General features: G+C 44.1%; 1 protein-coding gene across 16 annotated transcripts in view; it reads right to left on the reverse strand.

Annotated features, from left to right (window-relative positions):
* Positions 1-24857, reverse strand: part of ABLIM1 (actin binding LIM protein 1) — a 670048-nt gene that overhangs the window by 429935 nt on the left and 215256 nt on the right. For all 16 annotated transcript variants that reach the window (XM_078643885.1, XM_078643875.1, XM_078643872.1 and 13 more), the window contains exon 2: positions 21424-21558. In XM_078643885.1, the coding sequence (XP_078500011.1) occupies positions 21424-21558 (135 nt within the window). The remainder of the gene's footprint in view (positions 1-21423; positions 21559-24857) is intronic.

Consider the following 24857-nt stretch of genomic DNA (forward strand, 5'->3'; position numbering starts at 1 on the left):
GGCCAGGACGTGTGGGCGGGAGAGAGGCACGCGCACACTTGAGAGAGCAGTCTTCTCATTTTCAAGCACTGCACTCGAGCTTGTGGCACGCCCCTGCTCGCTCTCGCAAGGTGGATGCCACCACAAGAGTGTGTGTTTGTAAATGAGCAGAGCGACGACTAAGGGCCTTCCTATGCAACGAATGCGCGCTGCAAAGGCGAGACCTAAAAAACGGCGGTCGCCACTCAAAAAATAGCCCTCATCCTTCTGGCCCAACGGGAAAACGCCTGGTGCCTGTTACAGACAGTCCGGCCATGGGAACACGTTTACGCCGGGAACACGTAAATTGGAGGTCACGATGTGGCAGCAGAAGGATGGACTCACAAGGGGCGGAATCATGAAAAGCATATTTTTTAAAACCCCTGCCACAAATAAATTGGCAACAAAGACAAATGTGACAGTAAATCTGTTCTAGCTTTCTTAATGTATCACAAAGTGGCTTAATTTTGAAACATTTTACAGGGTTAAGGCACCTGCTGCAAAGGTCTGTTAATGCCCGACAATATTCGGGGGATAATAATAATAATAGTAAAGCAACTCTAGTGGTTAATACACTTGCTGGAGAGGTGTATGGTTTGTCTAATCACATTTTTGACACAAAGTGGTATTGAGGGTTAATGTGCCTGCTGTAAAGCACATTATGTAACATGCAGCTCACAGATTTGTGTTTTATGTAGGTAGGTAAGTGGGTTACAGCTTTGACACAGAGATCCTTTTGTTACTTGCAGTTCATAAGTTGCATTCCTAATATGGCACAGTGAGCTATGAACTGGTATCAAGGACCTGCATGCAAACCATAGGGCATGGTTTAGAATCTTATTGTTTTTTTCATACTTTGCCATTATTCTAGGGATGCTAAAAAGGATTCCCTTAGATAATATTAAAGTCTTATTAGTACAGGCAACTCCAGCCACTGTGCTACATTTTAAAACATGATTTTATGTTTCTCTTGACCAAACACTCATAAAATGCCTACCAGTAAGGGTGGTGGGTGACTCATTGTAATCTTCATTGTTTTATGTAACATTTCTTACATATTGATTAGCACGCTTGTATGATTTATTGTCTCTGTATAATGTGTGTGTGTGTGATGTAATGCACACTGAACACCCTACAGTGGGACGAGTGGTGGTATAGAATAATTAAATAATGACACCAAGACAAATTTAGCATATTTCAATAAGGCCAGTCCAGATCCTGGTTCAGGTTCAATAATTGCTCCAAGATATGAGATGCGGCTGGATCTTCCTCATTTCTTGTACTTTCTCCAAGACATTTCAAGTCTGGAAACCTAACAAATGAATGAATCAGACTTGTAACTAAGAACTTATTACATAATCTCCATGCTTGATAATACCGTGGGGCCAAATCCACATCAAGGTTCATAAAAGCCAAAGAGACACTCAGGAAAATAACCGTAAGAGTCAACACAGAGATAGAAACTACATTGACTCGATGATGCAGCATTGGATTAACCATTTCGGTGCGCCTGTCTGTGCATACACATGTGACATCAATATCTATGTATCTGTACAGTGGTGCTTGAACAATTTTCAGAGTAGGGGTGCTGCCATTAGTTACATCGCTGAAGTCACAGGGAATCCGAGGATGTTAAAAATCTAAGTGTTTCACAAAGAACAAGTATGGAAAATGAGCCACACCCGTTCGGCAGGAGAGTGGTAAAGGTGTGGTATGTAGCCAGTGGTACACTTTGAAGTAAACTGTTGCAAATATATGCTAAAAAATGTGTGATAGCGCACTGTCATTTACAGTCAGACACACGTTTTTCATTGAAATGGCCACAAAAATTGACATGCAGTTTTACTGATACACCTATATAACACACAAACGATAATGTGTAGGAATTGGTTACTGCAAATATTCCACATCACAAAGTAATGTATTGATTTGTTTTAATCAATTTTAAAATCTTTGTTTCCCTCACACTTCAGAATTTCAAAAAATTTGCTTCATATGTGCTATCTTAACTACTGAAATTTTGAAATATTCATAAAGTTAATTAACAAGCATTTAAATGTTGTGTGTTAGAAAAAAACTGACATCCTCCATCATTTCCTTGCTGTACCAGTAAGATAGTCAGATAGCTTACTTTACAAAATCATCTAACTCTGCAGCCAGAGAAACAGAGGTAAAGACTAATCTTCATGTTAAAAGAATGAGCAGCAATTGTTTCAGAAGAGATAGCCTGACATTTGACCTCTGCCTTTAAAAGCAGAGAAAATGGGACAAAGATAAAAAGAAAATTTGAAGGAATCTTTATTGCTCATACACCGTTTGAACTCCAGCATGATTATTGTGGAGGTGCTGCAGCACACCCAGCACACCTACTTCCAGCACCTATACATCTATATGTTAAGACAAGGTTCACCCCGAAAGCAGTATCATTTGCAAAGCACGTGGTTGACAAACAAAATCTCACCTCACATCCCTTTGCACGTCCAAGCTCTCTGGGTTTGTACAGCGATCTCTCTTGTAGTGCAAACAAGGGGCAGTGGCTCCGCTCCCTCCTAAGCTCAGACCAGGACTGTGACAAAATGGCCTCAGAGCAGTGACATGGCCAACGAGCTAACCACAAGTGTTTCCACAGCGCTTGCATCAGCGCCCCGGAGCAGGGTTCTGTTATCAGCCTGTTTTCTGTATGTTGTGCACATCCTGGCCGGGGAATTACTTAAATCTTGTCATCAGCTCAAGCCACCCTGAAGCAAGACAGTGGGGACTCTCTTCACTGAATAGACTTGTAGCTGATCATCATGAGTGAGGTGGCTTTAATGTGTACCAGCCAAAAGATTATTTACCACTGGATATTCATTGATCATCTCCTGTCTGCATCAACAATTCTTTGGATGTTTTTGATCATAGATATGGCAGTAACCTTTATGAGGTGGTTTGACCACAGCGCATAAAAACCCCAGCTGTTCTCTGCACCCCTTACAAGTTTCTCTGCTTACAAAAAGCTCTACTTCACATAAAGGATATTGAGAGACCTATAGGCACTAAAAGCATATCTCTTTTAGCATTATTGAACCTTTCGGGGTCTCTGGACATGGTGGATTATATTATTTTACAGTCTAGCTGAGTGGAAGTTGCAAGTGTGGTTCCCAAGGCACTTATCTGGTTCAACATCTGGAACCCATTCAGTTGTGGTTGGAACGTAAGTTACCTCCTGCCCCTTCTATTCTGTCAGAAGGGGTCCTCCACCCTGTTGTTTTAACTTATGACTTTCACACGTCCATCGGAGGACTGGGTTAACATCCATATGACATTCACTCTATGCGACAGTAGCTGGGCGGCCATCACGATGCCAGGCAATAGTACGGGCACCATGTACTATTCTGTTACGAACCTTAGCTGGGGTGGGGGGAATGCACAATATATCACAAAATGAAACCAGCACCTAGAATCTTGTCCTACAATGACCCAGTTAAAGGATAATGTGAAATCCATGCAGTCCCGCTGTAAATACTATGTGGCCTCTCCACAAAGGTATCTTTACATGTGAAGATATGAGTCTGTCCTGAAAGGAATTCACCATTTGTGAGTGAAGATCTCATTTTAGATTTAGACTTATGTGTCTCCACTCCCTCATACGTGGGTGTGAGACTCCTACAAACTAATTAACAACCGTAAAGTTACTTTTAATAACTTTATAGCTGTTTGTGGAGATCCTCGCCACTCAGGCAGAGATCTCCCCATGGAAAGTAATATGGAATATTAAGAAGATTCATTTTATATTAAAAAATAATCTTTCTTATGAAAAAATATTAAAGCGCATTAACCTAACTCCTCCACAGCAAGTGCATGTGAGATGGAAAACAATGCAAGAATTTGCATAATTGGTGGAAGCAGTTCCTAACTGCAGCAGTTATCTCTTTATCCAACATGTCAGAGCCATAGGTTATACTTGGTGTTTTCCTAGGTTGTCATCTATGGCAGTGTGTTGTCTAGAGGGTTCCAGACAGGTGATTAACTTAAAGTCATCCTCACGTTTTAACCAAGAACAAAGTTCTGTTTCAGAAGGTTTCAGTGGAAGCTGCTGTTACCCACCCAGGCTTGCCTCTCACTGAAGGTTTTCTGAAAAGCTGTCCCTGTGGATGAACCTTGAGAGAATCCCCACAATGTACCCTCCTGCTATCTTAATGGGGTAGCCCTTTACGTCTCGCCTGTTTGGTGGTAGTTTGTAGAGGCACAGTCTTCTTACTGTTCTTCTGGAATCCCCATTTTGTAAATTCTTCGCAGTGACACATAGCAGAGATCTCCTTTCGACCTCATGACTTCATGAATGCCTAATCCCTGCATGAAGGACGAGCGCTCTTCATGTTGCCGCCATTCTCCCCAGAGAGACAATCAGGTGCTTGGCCCTCCTTTGGCCAGCGACCATTCTGGATCATCGTTTAAGGAGGTGTTTGGAGAAAATGACTTTGTAGCGGAGAAGACATTGATTTCTTCCAAAGCCAGTATCCATCTGTTTACTAGAGGGAGCCCTCAAAAACTCCCACTCTCCTGAGCGGATGGCTTGACAAAATTCAAACAAAACTCCTGTACTGAACGAGGGTTGGGCATCTAGCTATCTCCCCAGAGCTGTGTAAATGCTGGATCCCTTCCGCAAATAGGTCTACAAGTGAAAACCTGGGGGCTCATTCGGACAAACAATGGTACCTTGATGTTGAAGCTACATCCGATCTTTTCCCTACCAGCTGTGGCCAAGCTGGAAAGGACCTCTGCTGGGCCTGACCCGAGATGCCTCCTGCATGCTGAAGCATTTGCAGACTGGAAGCAATCGCTCGGCACAAGGAGGTTACTAGTCACTAGCCGGAGTATCAGCCGGCTTTTCCCAACCAGAAACCAGGGTGCACTTCTGATAGACGCCATTTTCAGTGCACACCCATAGCCCACCCTCAATAGGCTGCCAGTAATCTTTAGGGTACTTGAAGTAACTTCCTGGCCTGCTGTGAATTACCTGCCACTGCACTCACTTCAGCCTCAAGACCGCCTTTCTCACATCCAGGTGTGTTAGCAGTGAATTCTGCCATGCATTCTCTGCCTGCTCAATGTTGCTCTTAGCAGAAAGAATGTAAGAATAGTCCCTTCCCCCATCTCTGCAAGGGAGAGTCGTTAGAGCAGGGTTCTTCAAACTGGGGCCAGGCCCCTCATAGGGGCCTTAACTGATCCCAGTGAGGGTACCAAGCTCTGGTTAAAAGAAGCATGCTTGCTGGTAGCAGTGCTTTGATTTAAGCTGAAAACACATGATCAGCAGTAAGTCACTCTGTAATGGGCCATAAACGAACATCTTTTGTCATTTATATCTGGCTGGATGTATTTGTCAAAAGGGAAGGGACTCCAAATATTCTTCAAACCTCTCCGCCCCATTTCGGATAATCACACAGTGGATACTTTTACACATTAGTAAAGCCTAGCTAACCAGAATAGTATGTTTGGGAATAATGTGCTTTTAAACGCTTTAACATAATTGTAATCTTTAAATAATTTTTCACATATTCAAACATTGGAAATTTAATAGAATAATTGTGAAAAATCCTGAGGGGGCCCTAATGAATTTTTTTTGTATGGTGGCGGCATTACAAAGTATGAAGACCACTGTGTTGGAGAATAAGCATGCATAAGATTCACTGGCAGACCACTCGTCTCAGTAATATTGCCTTGAGACATGATGGGGGTTCCTGAGCCTGTTAGCCATCACTTTTATTCACGCCTCCTAGATGCTGTGATCAGTAGTCCTGGGCGGGCTCTCCATAAACTAACTCATGGATGTGTGTGTGCTCACCTAGATCAAACAGGAATAACCCACAAAGATGTATTCCATTACAGAATCTCTCCACCAACCTGCAACCCCTGCGCGTCTGCTGCACCAGAAACCTTGCTTTGGAAGGCAGGTGTATACAGGCATTGATTGTAATTACAGCTCATTAAGGGCTACAGGTCCCCCAAGGGCAGAATAGTCTTGTTATTTTATTAATTATAGACATGTATAGCAGGGCGTTTCCTTTGTTTTTACCTTTTCTTCCGTTGTATACTGAGTAGAAAGTATCTATTATGTGTGTAGCAAGAGTTGGGAGGAGCAGACAGCATACTACTTCTGTCCTATTGTGGAAAAGTAAATTTTGTCATGTTCTGTGTCCCTACGTGTCATCCATCATATGTTATGTGTGCATGACCAATATGCATATGTTATTCCCCATGTCCGATTCAAGACGCAATTATAGTTGTGTCCTCCTCTAGTATGCTAGTTTCCAGTGCTCGTGAATACTACGAATACCAGGCTTATGTAAAGTAATGTTGCCACGTTTCTCAGTGTGCACGTTATTTCATTATAAAGTCCCCGTTTCCAGGCCTCAACAGGGCCCGGACATCAGATTCAGCTCCTGTCTCCTGAGCCTCGCTGAGGAGCGATCCAGCCCCCACCTGTATCCTCGACCTTTCACTTACTTCCTGCCTCGCAGTGCCCGGTGCAGCTTGGCTCAGTCTCTGAGTCTGCCAAGAATACGTTATGATTCCAGTTATCAGTTCAGTCCTCCTTCTCTGCATTCCTAAGCTACTGAACTGCATCAATAGTTTCCGTCATTGTCTAGCCTTCGCGTCTCCACGTTAGAGAAATACTGTATTTAATGGTCATTTCATATTCTTCATCACGCACTACATGAAGAATAATGCATGGTCCAGTCTTAGAATCAAGTTAGCCTTTCCTCTCTTGACTTCTAGTTTATATCAACATGTTCCCTAAACATCAGATACTAGATACTGTTTAGGTACATGTCGCTCCGACCCTCCAGACTTCAGTCTCTGCTCCTAGCACAGAGTTCATAGCCCCCAGCTTCTCCTAGTAATACGTCATTGCCAGTTTGCGCGCACCATTAGGTTAGAGGTCCCGGCTCCTCAGGTGGCCCCCTCCATGGTTTCCGCCCCATTCATGACATATTCTGTTACGTCTGCACCACATGTCTATGTATACGCCCAGTTACACCTCTTTTTACCCTTATCTTTCGCGACTGCTACGCGTCACGCCTTCTGCTCCACCCACTGCTACGCCTACTGCAATGTAATGCTATGTGTTTGCGCTATGTATATATGCTCATGTATTGTTATTAAAAGTCAGCGCGCTCATCCCAGACCCAGCCCCAGCAGCTGCTGGGCCCTGTCATCCTATTCCTATGCAGGTTGTCCTGTTCCTGTCCTTATGCTGTATTAAACCTGCAAAACTCCCACTACCTCGAATCTTGACTCTTATTTATTGAGCTATCTGTTATGATATATGTCTAGTCAAAAATAGGGTATTATTTATTTATTTACCACATAATGGCGCCCGAATAGGGACTTGCCCTTTCCCCACGCGTCGGTGAAGCCACGCCGACCCCCTGACCCTCTGCAGTCGTGACGGAACTCTTCTGCGCAGTGGCAGATATTTCTGCTCAAGTATCCCTCAGGCCCACGGAGGAGACGGAGGAGGCGGTCCAGCATCCAGACGAGACGGTGGAGGAACGCGGCGAGTCCCGACCAGAGCCCAAGCCAAGAGTCCAAGGTCCGAGGTATCCGGAGGTCCACCCGTAACTGAAGTCCGAAGTTCGTCGTCGAAGTCCAGTTCAGTCCGAGGCCTTCCGTTCTTGCTGCCCGGTGAGTACCGTTACTGGGGTGGTATCTAGACAGGGTCAATTTAATTGACTCTGGTCTGTGGGTTGGTGGTACACAGTCCCACAAACGAAGTGTCCACTTCGGTGGATACGGGTCCTGACGTGTCTCTTTATGAGACCGGTAAGTTTCGTACTGTTTCAGCAGTGCATCTAGTTTCTGTTCTAGTCAGTTCTGTTCTCGAGAAATTTCAAGTATTTCCAGGTAGTATTCTGTCCGAACTGTTATTTTAAATGTTTTTCATGTATTCTAATGTCGTGGTATGAATGGGAAATAAGTATCGTGTTTATTGTGTATTGTATTGTGTCTAGATTACAGTTCAGTCATGCCCATATTTTCCAAGTTACGTCAGTTAAAAACTAGAAAGAGTCTGCTGGAAGCAGCAGTTCCCGTCCCGCCCAGGGACAGTCCAGGTCACTTTATGTATCAGAAACATGGCATAAGCGCCATATTGTATCTAGATTTATGGGTAGAATATACCAAACAGTTAGAAGAAAAGTATAGATGGCCCGTATCGGGTACATGGGATGCCGAATGCATCATGCGAGTAGAAGAGGCATTATGGAAAAAGAAAGCCAGACAATCACAGAAAGATGCCATCGAGTTATGGCGCAAAGAAGCTCATAAAAGAACCGAAAAAGAAATCAGAAAGTCAGAACTAAGTAGAGAATCCCAAGAACGAGCCCAAGAAAGAGAATTAATCGAGATAGGTGAACGAGTTAGAACTGAGCAATCAGACAGACAGAGGAATGCCCTCATTAAGGGTATGTATCCTCTTCTTGCTGAGGGCTTGCCAAAAGCGACCCCAGAGGCATCCAGTAATTTCCCGCCACCGTTAGTTCCGACCAAGCTACGTCACAAACCGACCGCAGCTGATATTTTTATTTCGTCCTATCTGGACGACACAGTCCCCGAATATGCAAATCCTGTTCGCGCTCCGCCAGTCCCTGTAAATCAGGTAATTCCTGCTCCTCCAGACACCGGGGTGCCCTTAACAGCCCCCCCGGGTCAGCCCGCCATTCAAGTCCAGCCCACGTTACAATTACCGACCCTGCCAGGACGAAAAGCATCAGTCGATGATTCTAGTTTAGGGGCCGCAGGAGGAGGTCTTCCTCAAACTCCGCCGCCATACAAGCGTTTATCAGCACTCGAATTACATGCTCAAGCATCACAGCGTACTCCTAAGAGTAATAAGTCTGTCGCAGAAATCAGGCAAACCCTTGGCGAATGTGTCTATGACCCAGTTCCAGGCGAGTTTAATATGGTTTTATATTCAGTACGCGTAAGGAGAGTGACCGAGTATCTAGTCACCCTGCCGAATATGAAAGAAGATCTAGACAGGATATATCGTTTCATCCGTACAGGGGATGACCCACAAAGTATTAGTGATGCCATGTCTCAAAGGAAAGCCGAGATTCAGCGCATGATATTGAAGTTCTTAATTAACTGTCTAATAAGAGAACAAGATTACCCGTCTAAAGACCCGGAAGAAATGAAAACTCTAACAAAGTGGAGTGATAATATAGCCGAAGGAAAGCACAATACCATTGGTGCCATGGAAAGTATGTACAAGAAAATCCGTAGAGAGATAATAAAGATACACGAACAGCGTAAAGCCGCACAAGTAAGCGAGAAAGAAAGTACCTCTGATCCTGAAGAGGAAGACGACGAGAATACTGCCAGAATAGCGTATGTAGGAAAACCTAGATTTCCAGATCGCCATTTACGTCTAGAACCCAAGCCAACTTTCCATCATTCAGCACCAGAACAAGGTTCCCTAGAACAAGTATTTCAAGCTACCGATCACATTCTGAAATCACGAATAGGTTACAGTGAGTTAAGTACCATGCATGAACAGGAAATAGTTTGGTCAGCAGTCCGATGGATTACTGATCCTACCACTTTTCCGGACGAAATAGTGGCACAAATGTTCCTGAAAATGCCCCCAGCCGAGCAGCGACTGGTGGGTATGTATATGATTCAGCACCTCATTACTCTGTATGAGGGTCAACATTCTGATCCAGGCCCGTTACATGATATCTTGAACGAGTTACTCCAGTACAAATGGAGAGGTCTAGGTACCGATTTAATTAGTGTCATTTTAGAACAGCGTCATAAATATAGAACATTCTTGAACCCGCATTTTGTCCATGTCTCACCCCCAGAAAGTAAATCATTCTACATAGACAGACAGAATCCGTTACGAGAAGTCCACCCAGTCAGAGGAACGGGTGGCGAAATGCAGCGAGTGTTTGTATACACTCCGATCACAAAGATGGAACTCCTCGAAATGAAGAAATTAATTCCCTGTCATGATAAAGATCCAGCAGGGTTCCATAGAGAATTAAAAGACATGCTCCGTATGGGAGAATACACTTACCCAGATATCATTAAAATGTTAAAGGTTCTGCTACCCGCAGGGGTGTATGAAAAGCTAAAGGAAAAAGAATGGGAGGTGGGAGAGAAAAAGATAGATTGGGCAGTCCTAGAAGCAGAAGATAAGATACGTGTACCAGGTACTGGTCTAGGAGAGAAATGTAAAGAATTACCAGAATTATTAATTCAAGTTTTACCCAGATTATTAACAACTAGAAAAGAAGACTGGGATGCAATCTCAGCCTGTAAACAGAAACAAGATGAAGATATTAGTGATTTTTATTCTAGGTTTGAAAAGTGCTTTAGTATCAACAGTGGCCTCAAGACAAGTAGTGAGTCATACCCTCACCTTTTCGTTACTAAATTAGTCGAGAATTCAAGCCCACAAGTTAAAAATCGAGTTCTGAAAGTCGAAAGTACCTGGCAAGCTAATACCCCGTCCCAAATGTTGCAGATGCTCCAGTACCACCAGAATAGAATCAGGGAAGAGCAAGAACACGAGAGAAAACGTATGAAAGACACGAAAATGAAAGTACTAGTTGCACAATCTGTTCCTCAAGACAGTCAGAAGAGGGGTCCGAATCAAGCCAGTCATCCTGCAGCTCCCGTTAAAGGGAACTGCAATTATTGTAAACAGCCAGGTCATTTTATAAATGAGTGTGCAGTTCTGAAACATAACATAGCTACTGGTAAGACTAAAGAAAGACCACGTCCGCCTAGACAAGAACAAGTTTCACAGATTCCTCAGCCACAGAATGCACAACAGACAGTTACAGCACCGCAGCCTATAGCTGCAACACAGCATGTTACACAGCAGATGTACCAGTATGCACAGTCCGAGTATCCAGAGTACCAGCCGTATTCATGAAACAGCCTAGAGAGGGAGGTAGGCTTGCCTCTCATCGAGATACCTGTAGATCAAGAAGGTCCCTATGTTCACAGTCAAGTATTAGGGAAAGACAGAAAGTTTTTGATTGATACAGGGGCAAGTAGGACCACAATTAGTCATGCCGAAGTTCCAGGGGCTCCGCTCTCAGGCTCAAGAAATGTTTCCCTTGGATTTTCAGGAAAGCCTATCGTTAATGAGATTTCAAAGCCAGTTACTCTAGAAGTAGGTCCATTGTCCCGCACTACTGATCTGTTACTTACTAAGTCATGTCCAGAAAATCTATTAGGCATTAAAACACTGAAAGAGTTAGGTGCAGTTATATGTTGTTCCCCAGAGGGAATACGTTTGTTCCTACGTGACTTTAAGGGTCACTATGTATTACGAGATTTTGATTCAAGACTGTCTAATGTTCCGCAGCATTTATGGGCGCAAGGTCCAACTGATGTAGGTTACATGCAAATCACACCCCATCGTGTGACTCTCAAACCAGGTGTAGTGTTACCACGAATCAGGCAGTATAGATTGCCACCTGAGGCTGTAGCAGCCTTATCCAAAATTATTGACGAGCTCATGGCTCAAGGAGTAGTTGTAGAAACTGACTCCAATGTATGTAACTCTCCGATCATTCCAGTCATGAAACGTACTGATCCAAATGCACCCTCAGTATATCGATTAGTGATTGATTTACGGGAACTTAATAAATGTATTATTCCTCAGTACCCAGTTGTCCCAGATATCTCTTCCCTATTGACAGCCATTGATTCCGAAGTCACGTTCTTCACTGTCATAGACCTCAAGAACGCATTTTTTAGTGTTCCAATTCATCCAGACAGCCAGTTTCTTTTCGGATTTTGTTTAAATGGAAGGAGCTATATGTTCACACGCGCTCCTCAAGGTTTCACAGAAAGTCCTAGTATTTACAGTCAAGCACTCAAGAGACAACTAGACAATATTCACATGCCAACTGACACTGCCCTGCTCCAGTATGTCGATGATCTACTGATCACAGCCCGTTCTGAACGTGACTGCGAGCGAGCATCCCTGACGGTTCTGTATTTTCTAGCCGAGATGGGGCACAAGGTGTCCCCTTCGAAGCTTCAATTCTGTGTCCAGCAAGTGGTCTACTTAGGACACTTACTGTCCAAGAGGGGTAGGCAGTTGACACCAGACCGTATCCAGTTAATAGCGAGTCTTCCTCAGCCCAGGACCCAGAAGGAGGTACGTGCCTTTATCGGCCTTACTTCTTATTGCAGACAATGGATTCCTCAGTATGCATTTCTAGCCAAGCCACTGATACAGTTAACGACACAGGAGGCAGCCGTATCGACTGTCCTCCCTTGGACATCTGAACATACACTTAGTTTCAACGAGTTAAAGAAAGCTTTATGTCAAGCTCCAGTTCTAGCTACACCGAACTACAGTAAGCCTTTTACACTTTTCGTCACAGAACGTGAAGGTACAGCATTATCTGTTCTCACACAAGATCAAGCAGGACAATACAAGCCTTGTGCTTATTTTTCTAGCACACTAGATCCAGTCGCCCAGGCGTTGCCTGCGTGCCTCAAGTCAGTTGCAGCCACAGCACTAGCTATCAGACAAAGTGATTCCATAGTTTTAGGACATACCTTGACAGTACAAGTCCCACACTCCGTGGAAGTTCTTTTAAACCGAACACAAACACAGCACTTGACAATTGCACGTTTAACAGGTTATGAATTGACACTGTTCCAGCCACACATAGATATTAGACGCTGCAACATCCTGAATCCTGCTACACTGATACCATCAGTTAATTCAAATCCAGCCACACATGATTGCGTGGAAGTAGTCAACATTACGACAAAGCCAAGACAAGACCTGACAGATATTCCATTACCAGATCCTGACCTGACACTTTATGTGGATGGTTCATGTATGAGAACTAGTACAGGAGAACTAGTCGCCGCGTATGCAGTGACTACTGACACCGAAGTTATTAAGACACACCGCATTGATACCCTGTCCGCTCAAGCAGCAGAGCTAGTTGCTCTGACACAAGCCTGCATACACGCCAAGAACCTGAAAGTTAATGTTTACACAGATTCACGTTACGCATTTGGAGTTGTACACGACTTTGGAGTGCTCTGGCAGGAGAGAGGTTTCATGACTTCTCATGGAACCAAGATTCAGCATGGTCTCCTTATTCAAGCTCTGTTAGATGCCATACACTTACCGACATCCATTGCTATCATGAAATGCAAAGCACATACGAAAGTTACTGACATTATTTCTCAAGGTAACGATCTAGCAGATCGCACAGCCAAGCTTACAGCACAGACTCCAGACATTCAAGTTAACATGACACATACTCCAGATCCGACTACATGTATGACAGTTAAGGACCCTACTCAAGATGTCATAGATATCCAGTTACATGCTACTCCCGATGAAATCAAGAAATGGTCTGAACAAGGAGGGGTCCAGACAGATCAAGGATGGTTAACAAAGGGTAGAACCACATGGTTTCTCCCCGACTCTATGGTTCAAGTCATCATTAATACCGCACATAGTCCAGCACATTTAGGAGAAAAAGCTATGTTAGACAGTATCCAGAACATTTGGTTTAACAAGCATTTACGAGCTGCAGCCAAGCAGAAAGTCCGTACCTGTATGATATGTTGCCAGTTTAATCCAGGTAAAAGTGTCCCGGTGGAACAAGGTGGTTTCCAGCCCCCTGACCACCCTTTTGAGGTCCTCCAGATGGATTATATTCAGATGGAGCGATGTTGAGGTTTCAAGTATGTCCTTGTAGTTGTATGCGCTTTGTCCAGATGGACAGAAGCATATCCAGTCCCAGATTACACAGCCGCGACCACTGCCAAGCAGTTGGTTCGTGAGTTTTTCCCTCGATATGGACTCCCTAGAGTCGTATATTCTGATAACGGTCAGCCATTCTCATCTGAGTTGATGAAGCACGTTTCCCTGTTGTTGGGGTACCAGTGGAAGTTTCATTGTGTACGCCATCCTGAAGCAGCCGGTCTAGTCGAGAGACATAATCAGACTCTGAAAATTCGAATTGCCAAAATATGTAAAGATAAGGGTGTGGACTGGCTAGTAGCTCTGCCAGTCGCTTTGTTTTATATGCGCATGGTCGCACATTCCAGATCAGGTCTGTCCCCGTATGAGGTCGTTTTCGGCCGCCCCCCTAACATGTGGGGTACTCCTAGACCCCGAAGTATTACTGATGTTTCATGTAATATGCTGACAGATTACCTAGCTTCCTTGATGTCTGCCCTCAACTCATGTCGTTCACAGGTTGCCGCCACATTTCCAGACAATACCGAGGTGGCACCGCATGAGATCGTTCCAGGTTCGATGGTGCTCGTCCGGAACTTTGACAGATCAAGTCCGCTGGAGCCACGTTGGAAGGAGCCCCGTCAGGTCCTCCTCACCACCCGTACAGCCGTGAAATTGGAAGGACGCCGCGGCTGGGTGCACCTTTCGCACGTTAAGAAATTCTACGGATTAAAGCCGGTCTTTAAGAACATTTCCCAGGATATCAAGACTTGTCAAAACATTGTTCCTAAGGACTGTCCCGCAAATGACATTGACACAACCCCTCCCCTGTTAGAGAAAACTCCGCAGCAGGAGTATAAGCAAAAACTCCGGTCTAGTAAAATAAGTCAGTCAGTTTGATTGTATAAGTCCTCCCCTAGGTGAAACGGTTAGACTGTTTCTGACATGTATAAAATAGACCCCCATAGTGAGAGAGTTAGTCAAAACTCAAACCGATGTATCGTTTTTCTAAGTTTCATATTATTTCTCAGCATAATGATTTCCTGCACTAGTTACGCATTTTTCCTGTGTTTTCCAGTTCCTCATGTAAATAAGCCTTCTAATGTTACAGCAGAGCACACGTTTAGTGATCTGCCCCCTCATGAACTGTCCTACCGCCTCGCTATGCGCAATAACTCATTTATCCGCATGTTACATTATTCACACCAGACCAGCAATGCCACTAATTGTTGGGTGTGTGGTCGACTCCCCCCTTTCCAGACACCAAAGGGAGTTCTGCCACTTTTTCCTTATCCTTTTTCCCATAATGGTTCGTGTGGAGCATGGTCCACGTTAACGTCATCCTCAACAGATATGTCTTTCCTTAACAGTACATGTTTCCCAGACAAGCAAGGTTTCCCCCACAGAACAGGTTTAGATCTAGAAAATGAAGTGTACAATTTAGGTAACTATTCTTCGAATTTCATGGTCCTGAATGTCCAGTCTGATACTACTCCAGACTCACCTGCTATTTCAGTATTACCAGTCAAAGGCGAATTATGTGTCCGTAATTATGGTTCTGTACACGTAGGACATAGTGATTGTACTACTGTTATCCAGTATAATGACAGTGGGAAATCTATTTTTAAAGCTTCACGTCATTCTTATTTTGTTTGTGGTCAAACTGCATATGTTCGTCTGCCCCTCGATTGGGAGGGAACCTGTTACATTGCCTTCCTACTGCCACCTGTTTTCCTAGCCCCACCTGACTACCATAGGAATTCCTACCTAGTACACACTAGACACAAGAGAAACCTCCCGATTGTCGATTATACTGAAACTGCTGCAGAGCAATTCATTGATATTGATAAAGGTGTGTTCCCTTATTTAGGTACAGTTGTAAACAGTAAGCTAATCCGTAGGTTAACAAGAACCCTTGAAGCAGTAGTAGATGAGACTGCCTCCGCTCTAGGTAACTTAACCGAAGAGCAATCCTTTATGAGAATTGTTGTGCTCCAGAATCGTCTCGTCCTTGACGTCATACTGGCCGATAGGGGCGGGGCCTGTAGAGTCATCGGATCTAGTTGCTGCATTTTCATTCCAAATAACGCGCCGTCTGTTTATTCAGCTATAACCAGACTTCATAAAATTGCCCATCTATTACACCAAGATCCAGGCACCTGGACATGGTCCGGTTGGTTCTGGAATATAATTTCCGCATGGGGATGGAAAATATTGTCCTTTCTAGGTATCGCAGTAGCGATCATATTCAGCTGCTGCCTCTGTATACAATGTGGCCCTGCGATTTGCGGCATGTGTGCTACCTCTTATATTCCTAGTCCCAAGCCCCGTTCTAAATCTCGTTCCAAGACAATTCGAGATGAACAAATGGTACTGTATGAAATGATAGATGGTATCATGAATATTAATGTTTCCTGATGGAAACGTAGTGACAAGGAGGGAATGTGGAAAAGTAAATTTTGTCATGTTCTGTGTCCCTACGTGTCATCCATCATATGTTATGTGTGCATGACCAATATGCATATGTTATTCCCCATGTCCGATTCAAGACGCAATTATAGTTATGTCCTCCTCTAGTATGCTAGTTTCCAGTCCTCGTGAATACTACGAATACCAGGCTTATGTAAAGTAATGTTGCCACGTTTCTCAGTGTGCACGTTATTTCATTATAAAGTCCCCGTTTCCAGGCCTCAACAGGGCCCGGACATCAGATTCAGCTCCTGTCTCCTGAGCCTCGCTGAGGAGCGATCCAGCCCCCACCTGTATCCTCGACCTTTCACTTACTTCCTGCCTCGCAGTGCCCGGTGCAGCTTGGCTCAGTCTCTGAGTCTGCCAAGAATACGTTAGGATTCCAGTTATCAGTTCAGTCCTCCTTCTCTGCATTCCTAAGCTACTGAACTGCATCAATAGTTTCCGTCATTGTCTAGCCTTCGCGTCTCCACGTTAGAGAAATACTGTATTTAATGGTCATTTCATATTCTTCATCACGCACTACATGAAGAATAATGCATGGTCCAGTCTTAGAATCAAGTTAGCCTTTCCTCTCTTGACTTCTAGTTTATATCAACATGTTCCCTAAACATCAGATACTAGATACTGTTTAGGTACATGTCGCTCCGACCCTCCAGACTTCAGTCTCTGCTCCTAGCACAGAGTTCATAGCCCCCAGCTTCTCCTAGTAATACGTCATTGCCAGTTTGCGCGCACCATTAGGTTAGAGGTCCCGGCTCCTCAGGTGGCCCCCTCCATGGTTTCCGCCCCATTCATGACATATTCTGTTACGTCTGCACCACGTGTCTATGTATACGCCCAGTTACACCTCTTTTTACCCTTATCTTTCGCGACTGCTACGCGTCACGCCTTCTGCTCCACCCACTGCTACGCCTACTGCAATGTAATGCTATGTGTTTGCGCTATGTATATATGCTCATGTATTGTTATTAAAAGTCAGCGCGCTCATCCCAGACCCAGCCCCAGCAGCTGCTGGGCCCTGTCATCCTATTCCTATGCAGGTTGTCCTGTTCCTGTCCTTATGCTGTATTAAACCTGCAAAACTCCCACTACCTCGAATCTTGACTCTTATTTATTGAGCTATCTGTTATGATATATGTCTAGTCAAAAATAGGGTATTATTTATTTATTTACCACACTATATTAAATGTTAGAAGCTTGCAGGTTCTGCTTTTAAAATATCAAGAAATGTGAAAGCAGACCACAGAAAGCAGCCCTGCTCCTCCACGTCCCACTATAGCTACGCTAGACATGCTCTACAGTCTGGAGGGTGAGTCGAGAAGACGGGCAACTTCTAGCACAGGAGGAAACAGAGTCAGCAGAAGTGCAATAGATGAATGGATGAAATAATATATTAAGGCATTTATAAACCACCCTGGAGAGGATCAGTTGTCTCTATGCACCTTGTTGTCTGCTTCCAAAAGTGCTTGTACACCAGAAGCAAGCGTCTCTTAACCTAATTTTTAATTCAACAAATTCAAAAAGCCGTCCAGAGCGAGTTGTTCCATTGCCCCAACCGCCAGACATACTGGAAAAGAAGAAATGAAAGAAACAACGTAGGACACCCCTTCTTGTCTGTTTCTGCTATTTTTAGAACATCAAAAGCACATCCTGACTGCTCAGTTCTAAAGGAGGTTAATGCTGGTGCCAATCATGAGCTGAAGGTCAAATTCATGGTCACCACAGAGTTAAAAATAAGCACTCTGTAGATTTAATATGCATGGCAAACTGTTTCCTGCGCAATTTTGGTGAATTGTACCATTTGTAGTAAGTATAAACATACAGATATAGAATCCGCTGCTACAGTTAAAACAATTTATTACACACATTAAAAGATGGGTACAAACAGCACAAAACAGATTGCAGCAAATATTTGCAGTATTTGCTTTGAAAGTTATATTTTTTGAAATAGCAATTACACTGTATCTAGTTCTAACCTTTTTATGGGTTTCCATAAGGCCTGGGCGGTAAATTCCGTTCCGCTCGCGGAATTTGCGGAATTTCGTGTTCCGCGGAGAACGTGAAATTGCCCAAAATTCTGCTTTCTGCGGCTTCGCAGAATTTTTGCTTGTTCGCGTTCTCAAAATGCGTGTTTGCGAGATGTTTCTCCCCGAGCACGCAAACAGCCATTGCGAACAGGAAAAAAGCATCGCGAACAAGCAATTCCGCGTGTTCGCGGAATCTCTGCATGTTCGCGGTGATTTTTTACCGTTTCGCAGAATTTTGCGTAGCGCAACTACGCAAATTCCACCCACCCCTAGTTTCCAGTAGGATGGACTCCTGAACTGATGACACCCTTACAGTCAGCGAAGTCCATGCAGGTAATCGTGGTGAGGCGGGGCAGGCTGGGCCGGGAGGGGAGAGGAGGGGGAATCGACAGATGACAGAATAGCGAAAATTAAATGAATAAATAATTCTGTCGTCTGTCGACATCCCCCCTGCCCCGCCCCACCACTCTTACCTGCACGGACCGCTGCTGCTTTCAGTACCTCTCAAAAGAATAATTCTTCTCCAATGAACCTTCATATAACACCGTCCATTATAGCCTACACTGGCTCCCAAGCAGCCCTTAAATATGCTGATTAATCAATTGCACACAATTGCATGTATTTAGCTAGCAGGCACTCTGAAGGGAAGGCTTGTTTCTTCTTTAGCTGTCTCACAGGTGACAAGCAGCACTCTACAAGTCCACCTTACAGCAGGTTACAGTACATTACAGCAAGGATTTCGTATATGCCATATTATGCAGCAAAAGTCATCTTCCCTCTAGACTTACATATTTGCACCGAGAGGCCTCCGGATTACTCAAGCCCAATAAACGGTGTTTAGGGTCTCGCCCAAGATGGTGAATCTTCTTTTTCAAGTACATCAAAACCTCCCCATGGTAGACCCTTGGACATCATGCTGCATTTACACTCAATTCTAGAATAAATGTGAAGCTGAACAGCAGACTTTGTACAAAATCACACCGAAGAAAGGACCAGACACCTTAACAAACTGGTCGAGCGCTATCGCTTTGTGAACCAGCTCTTTGCACCCAGTAGTTTATTTTGCCAACTGACCTTTGTCCAATAGGTAGGTTCATAAAACAAGGAATTAAAGGAATCTCAGAACAACCTGCCTATTTAATATTTATTAGCCAGGTCGCAATTTGCAACCCCCTGCAAGGGACGGCTGTCCACCATTCCTGTGACTGAATTTCAAAGTAGAAACATATTTTATTTTAAGCAGGTCAAACTCCTTCATGGAAACGGGGCTGCTTAAAAAAAAAAACATTTTGAAAAACTTCAATGAGAGCTGGCAGTGGTACTCAGACCCCCCCTCCCCCCCCCCCCCCCCCCCCCCGTTACCTCCCTGTTTTCCAAAGGGGGTGGTGTAGAAAGAGGGCCATTACAGCTTTGCGAATGAATCCCAACTGGGGACTCGCTAACTGATTAATAGAGAGCTTAGTTATGGTTGCAAATCTTTGATATATATGTTATCGATTCGCAATTTGGAAGGAATGCCCAAAACACACCATTTCCAAATTGTGATTCAGTATTTATTTTAGACCCACTTTATGATTTAAAAAAAATAATTCGCGAAATAGATTTGGAAAATGAGAAAAGATGAGTTAGCAGTTGCAAACTGTCATTTAGCGATTTACAGGGCTTGTGAACTCTAACAGCTAGATTCATCAAGCCGAAAACGGCTCACAAAGGGCCAGATTCGTAGAATCTGGCCCTTTGCAAGCGCAATTTTTGCATTTGGAATTCATCATCTCAAATGCAAAAATCGTAATTCTAGAAATCGCTAAATTGCGAATATTTGCATTTAAGGAATCTCAATTTGAGATACCTTAATTGCAATTCATGAACAATTTTAAAATTGCGAATTCGCAATCTAGGGCCACTATTTACCGCGAAGTCTAACTACGTGGTAAATAGCGAAAACTTAGAAAAATGCACTTTAGTGCATTTTTCTAAGTTGTATGTTACACACACACGTGTGTGCGCAACACCAGTGTACATTACCATTTCAGGGGTGCTACAGGGTGTCCTTTGGACACCCTGGCACCCTTGAAATCGCTTCCTTATTTGCGATTTGCTATTTGCTAATCGCAAATAAGGAATGACTCCCGATTCATTCCTATCGGCCTTTAGGCCTTTAGGCCCATAGGAATGAATGGGACAGCCATTCCTTATTTGCGATTAGCAATTAGCGAATCGCAAAAAAGGAAGCAGTAGAAATTGCAAAAAATATTGTGATTTCTACATGCATCCCGTTTTGCGAGTCTTTAATAGCGATTCCTTAAAAATCGCTATTAGGGACTCGCAAAACAGGACTTTGATGAATCTGGGGGTAAATTCGTTAAACCCACTTGTTCTATAAGGAGAGCAATTCATGGGCACTGTAAGACAAATATGAGCACTTTGTGGATGGCTCTCTGCCTGCGTAGGGAACCAGACTGAGCAGACAACTTTACCCGAGGGCAGGGCTTTAAGTGGGCCGGGTCTCATCGGGTCTGATCACCGTCAGTTTTTTAAAGGAGGCCTAGAAAAGGGGCTCTAGCGGGCTCTGTTTTGTGCCCTGGCGGTCTGTTTTTCACTGGACTGCAGTGACAGCAGGCACATCGATCTGCTCTGCACACACTACTCACTAGTGGAGAAGTTATGGCATGACGTCAAGCGAGGTGAGCCTTGTAGGGGAAGGGAAATCCTTCAAAGAGAGTCATTTTCTCTCTGGATTTCCCTTCTCTTTTTGAAACTCAGGAGCAGCAACATTGTCGTGGTGTCACCAGGGCTTTAAGTGGAAAGGTTTTCAATATTATATTCAAGCCATAGTGGCTGCATATTTATCTTATTCAACTAGCAATCATTGGCTAAGCCAATAGTCCTGACTTGTTGTAGGTATAATATTACTTGTTGTATCATATATCTGGATGCAATGACAGAAACAGCAAAATACAAGTCGGGCGGCACACCATGCTAAGCACAGATTTTCAGCTTGCGTGTTTTAAGCCACGCCCTTAATTACATTGACCACGCCCCTTTGAGAGACCCCCAGTTTTTTCATCCCACTTAAAGCCCTGCCCGAGGGTCACAATTGCGCCGTGTGAGCTTTGCCCAGAACAAATGGGTGAATACAATATTAAAATTTGAAATAAGAAACAACAGCCACAGAAACTTTACCTTTACAGGTGAAGCACTTGATGTGGAAGTGCTTGGCCTGAACTCGCAGCACTTCGCCTTTGCAGGGGTCTCCACATTTATGGCACTGGATAACAGGCTTGTCAGCGGCATGGCTGGGATCCTGGGGGTGGGCCACTGCAAAGAAGGGGTGCAAACATTAGAATCCATGGAATACTGCAGGCTGAATTATAGAACTGGGAACTACAGTGTTGCATCACTTGACATCCTGGTAATGTCCTTTGTGGGCAGAATGTGAATACACCCTGGGGAAACAAAGTTTGCAAAACCAGCAAATCAAACCTCGACCTTACACGAATACCTCCTTAAAGAACGTTTGACCTGCACCTAAACACACCATCAAGGACTTGCCTCAACATATGCTAGGACAGAAGTTGGAATAAATATTCAACCAAGTATTATAATATATGTAAAGTAAGTTTAACTGCATTTAGAAAGTAAATAAAGGTCGAATTTTGACAATCTATATTCTGGAGGTTACGTTTGTGTAAAGGATGCAGTGCAAAGTCAGGTAACACCCACTAGGCAAGAGTGCCAAGGATCAGAGAACACAGGGCGAGACCTGTGCCATGCCACGGAAATTGGATGTAAATGATGCAACCTCCTGGCCTAGTTGCGGATACACTTTATCCTGTATAATCCCAGATAAGCGTTTCACCCACACACACACACACACACATGCTCTCAGATCTGATTGCAGTTATGATAATACTGTGTGTTGAACAAAAAGCAGATAAGCAGATCCTCATTGTATGGATTATTTAGAGATTTTCTGATCATCGCCCACTCAGGGTTTTACCTCTCATGACTCAAGACTACCCCCGCATTTGGAATAACCACCACACCCCCACTATTTGAAGCCTTCGCTTATGGCACAACAAGGTGCAAATTGGGTACTGGATAAAACTCTGATGTTCTCAATACGAACGTGGCTTTTAGCTCCTCTTGCAGCACTGGCAGGCCATTGATATTCATTTGATATTGGAGGTCTCTTTATGATTGTCCTACTTCATATCATGAGGATTTGATTAATAGAATTTGAGGCGGTGCAATGGTACTCTCACAAAGTTTATTTGCTCAAGAAGAAATTTAGGACGAATGGTGGTGTTATGGCAAATGCAAGATGAAAGGTGGGGCGGGCGCATGGATGTTTCAAGGTCGGCTGATTTTTTTTGTTAAAGGGAATACTCACACTTTCTTATTTTTGTGAGTATTCGTTTGCCTTTTGCTTGTAGTTCATACCTTGAAACGCATGCACATTTTCTATTGCCAAAAGCACATTTGCATTTTTGGGGCGGGAATGAGGAAGAAGCACTCGCCCATTTAATACCAGAGTAAGGGGAATGAGAAACATCGGAGGGAGACTGTGGAGAAATAAAGTAGGAAATTATCGGATGCAGATTTTCATCAAGTTTAGGAACTAAAAATCCCCCTCTGTAAAAATTCCACATCCATAAATGTTATGCGAGTGAATACTACCTTGAAATCTGTGAATGGCATAGATTTTCTGCTACACCCCTAGGCAGGCGAGCAACGCCCATTAGGCTCAAAAAGGCTTCATACACAAGAAATCCTTTCTAGTTTTTAATCGACTTCACATGAAAATATGTAACTTATTGGTGAAAGAAAAGGTAATATTGGCTTGCAATTACTGTTATCTGAAGACATAATTTAAAACCGCGCATAATTTGTAAAAAAAAAAAAAAGTGCCAGGGCCCTCGTCAGGAGACCACTGCAGCTTGCACCACCCATTCCCCCTACCAACTACCTCACTCCTACAAGTGTAACAAATTGGACTATCCCTGCCCCCAAAGTTATAAAAATGACTTTGGCAGCATGTATTAGTCATTTATAATGTACACTGAATTAATAGACAAATGTTGTGCTCATTTCTAAATTAGACAAACACAGCCAGTATGTGGCAGGCTGTCATAAGTTCCGCTGCTTACAATTAAGTGCTGGTGCCGAGCACCGGAAATCACCAGCTCAAATTAAGCACTGGTTTAAACACATAAGGACAGGAGGGATGTTGTCTAACGGGAGTGAGGAAAATGAAAACTATATCAGTATGGTACTTTGAGAGCAAACTAGTGGATTGACTTTTATCGATGAACTTGCTAACGTCTATACCATTGATATATGCCGATGATCAATTCTCTTTGGTGGATTAGATTGGAGTGGGCTGGATTGATATGGGGTGAGATGGAGTGGGGTGAGTAGGGTGGGGTGTTATGGAGTAGGGTGGAATGAAGTGGAATAGAGTGGGATGAATTGGTATGGGGTGGGTGGATTGGAGTGGAGTGGAGTGGATCAGACTGGATTGCAGTGGGGTGGACTAGATTGGAGTGAGGTGGATTGGATTGAGGTGGATTCGATCAGGGTGAACTTGATTGGGGTGGGGTAGGGTGGGGTGGATTGGTTTGGGGTGGATTGGAATGGGGTAGATTGGATCGGGGTAGATTGGATTGGGGTGGAATGGATTGGGGTCGGTGGATTGTATTGGAGTGAGGCAGATTGGATTGGGGTGAAGTGAATTGCATTGGGGTGAGGTGCATTGGGTTGGAGTGGGGCGGACTGTTTTGGATTGGAGTGGAGCTGATTGGAGTGGGGTAGATTGTTTTGGATTGGAGTGGGGAAGATTGTTTCGGATTGTAGTGGGGCTAATTGGAGCGGGGCAGGCTGGAGTGGGGCAGATTGTTTTGGATTTTAGTGGGGCTAATTGGAGAGTGATACACTGTTTTGGTTGGGGCAGATTTGTTTGGAGTGGAGTAGGGTAGATCGGAGAGGGGTGGTTGTTTTGGTTTCCAAACACCCCCTTTTGTACCGCTTTTGGCCGCCATAAGTGTGGCAGGGTATGCTCAGACGTGAGTCCCTTGCTCACTTTGCCACTGGATTCAAGCAAGCCGGGCTGAAGACGGCTGTAATGCCAAAACCGGTCCTCGGAAGCTTGTTTCCGGTCCAGGGAAGACATGGCTTGGCAGTTCGGGCTGGACTGTTCCCATGAGGCACAGGGTCAGACTGATTTGCATATAGCCATGTCTGAACTGGGGTGGCAGAGTGGGCTAAAGAACGGTGACGGATTAAACCCAGATCTTTTGACTGGGTGTGAGTGTTTGATTGGTTCAGATGCTCCGTCCATCACCACCCCCTTTTGTACCGCTTGATTGGAGTGGGGCAGATTGTTTTGGATTGAGTGGAGCAGATTGTTTTGGATTGAGTGGGGCAGATTTGTTTTGGTTTGGAGTGGAGCAGATTGGTGTGGGTAATATTGGATTGGGGCAGATTGTTTGGTTTGGATTGCGGAGGATTGGAGAGGGAGTAGTGTGGAATGGATTGGGCTGAGGTATATTGGATTGGAGTGGGATAGATTGGATTGAGCTGGATTAGATTGGTGTGGGTGGATCAGATTGAAGTTG

This window comes from Lissotriton helveticus, chromosome 5_1 (assembly GCF_964261635.1).
Source record: "Lissotriton helveticus chromosome 5_1, aLisHel1.1, whole genome shotgun sequence".
In the NCBI taxonomy this organism is placed as follows: Eukaryota; Metazoa; Chordata; class Amphibia; order Caudata; family Salamandridae; genus Lissotriton; species Lissotriton helveticus.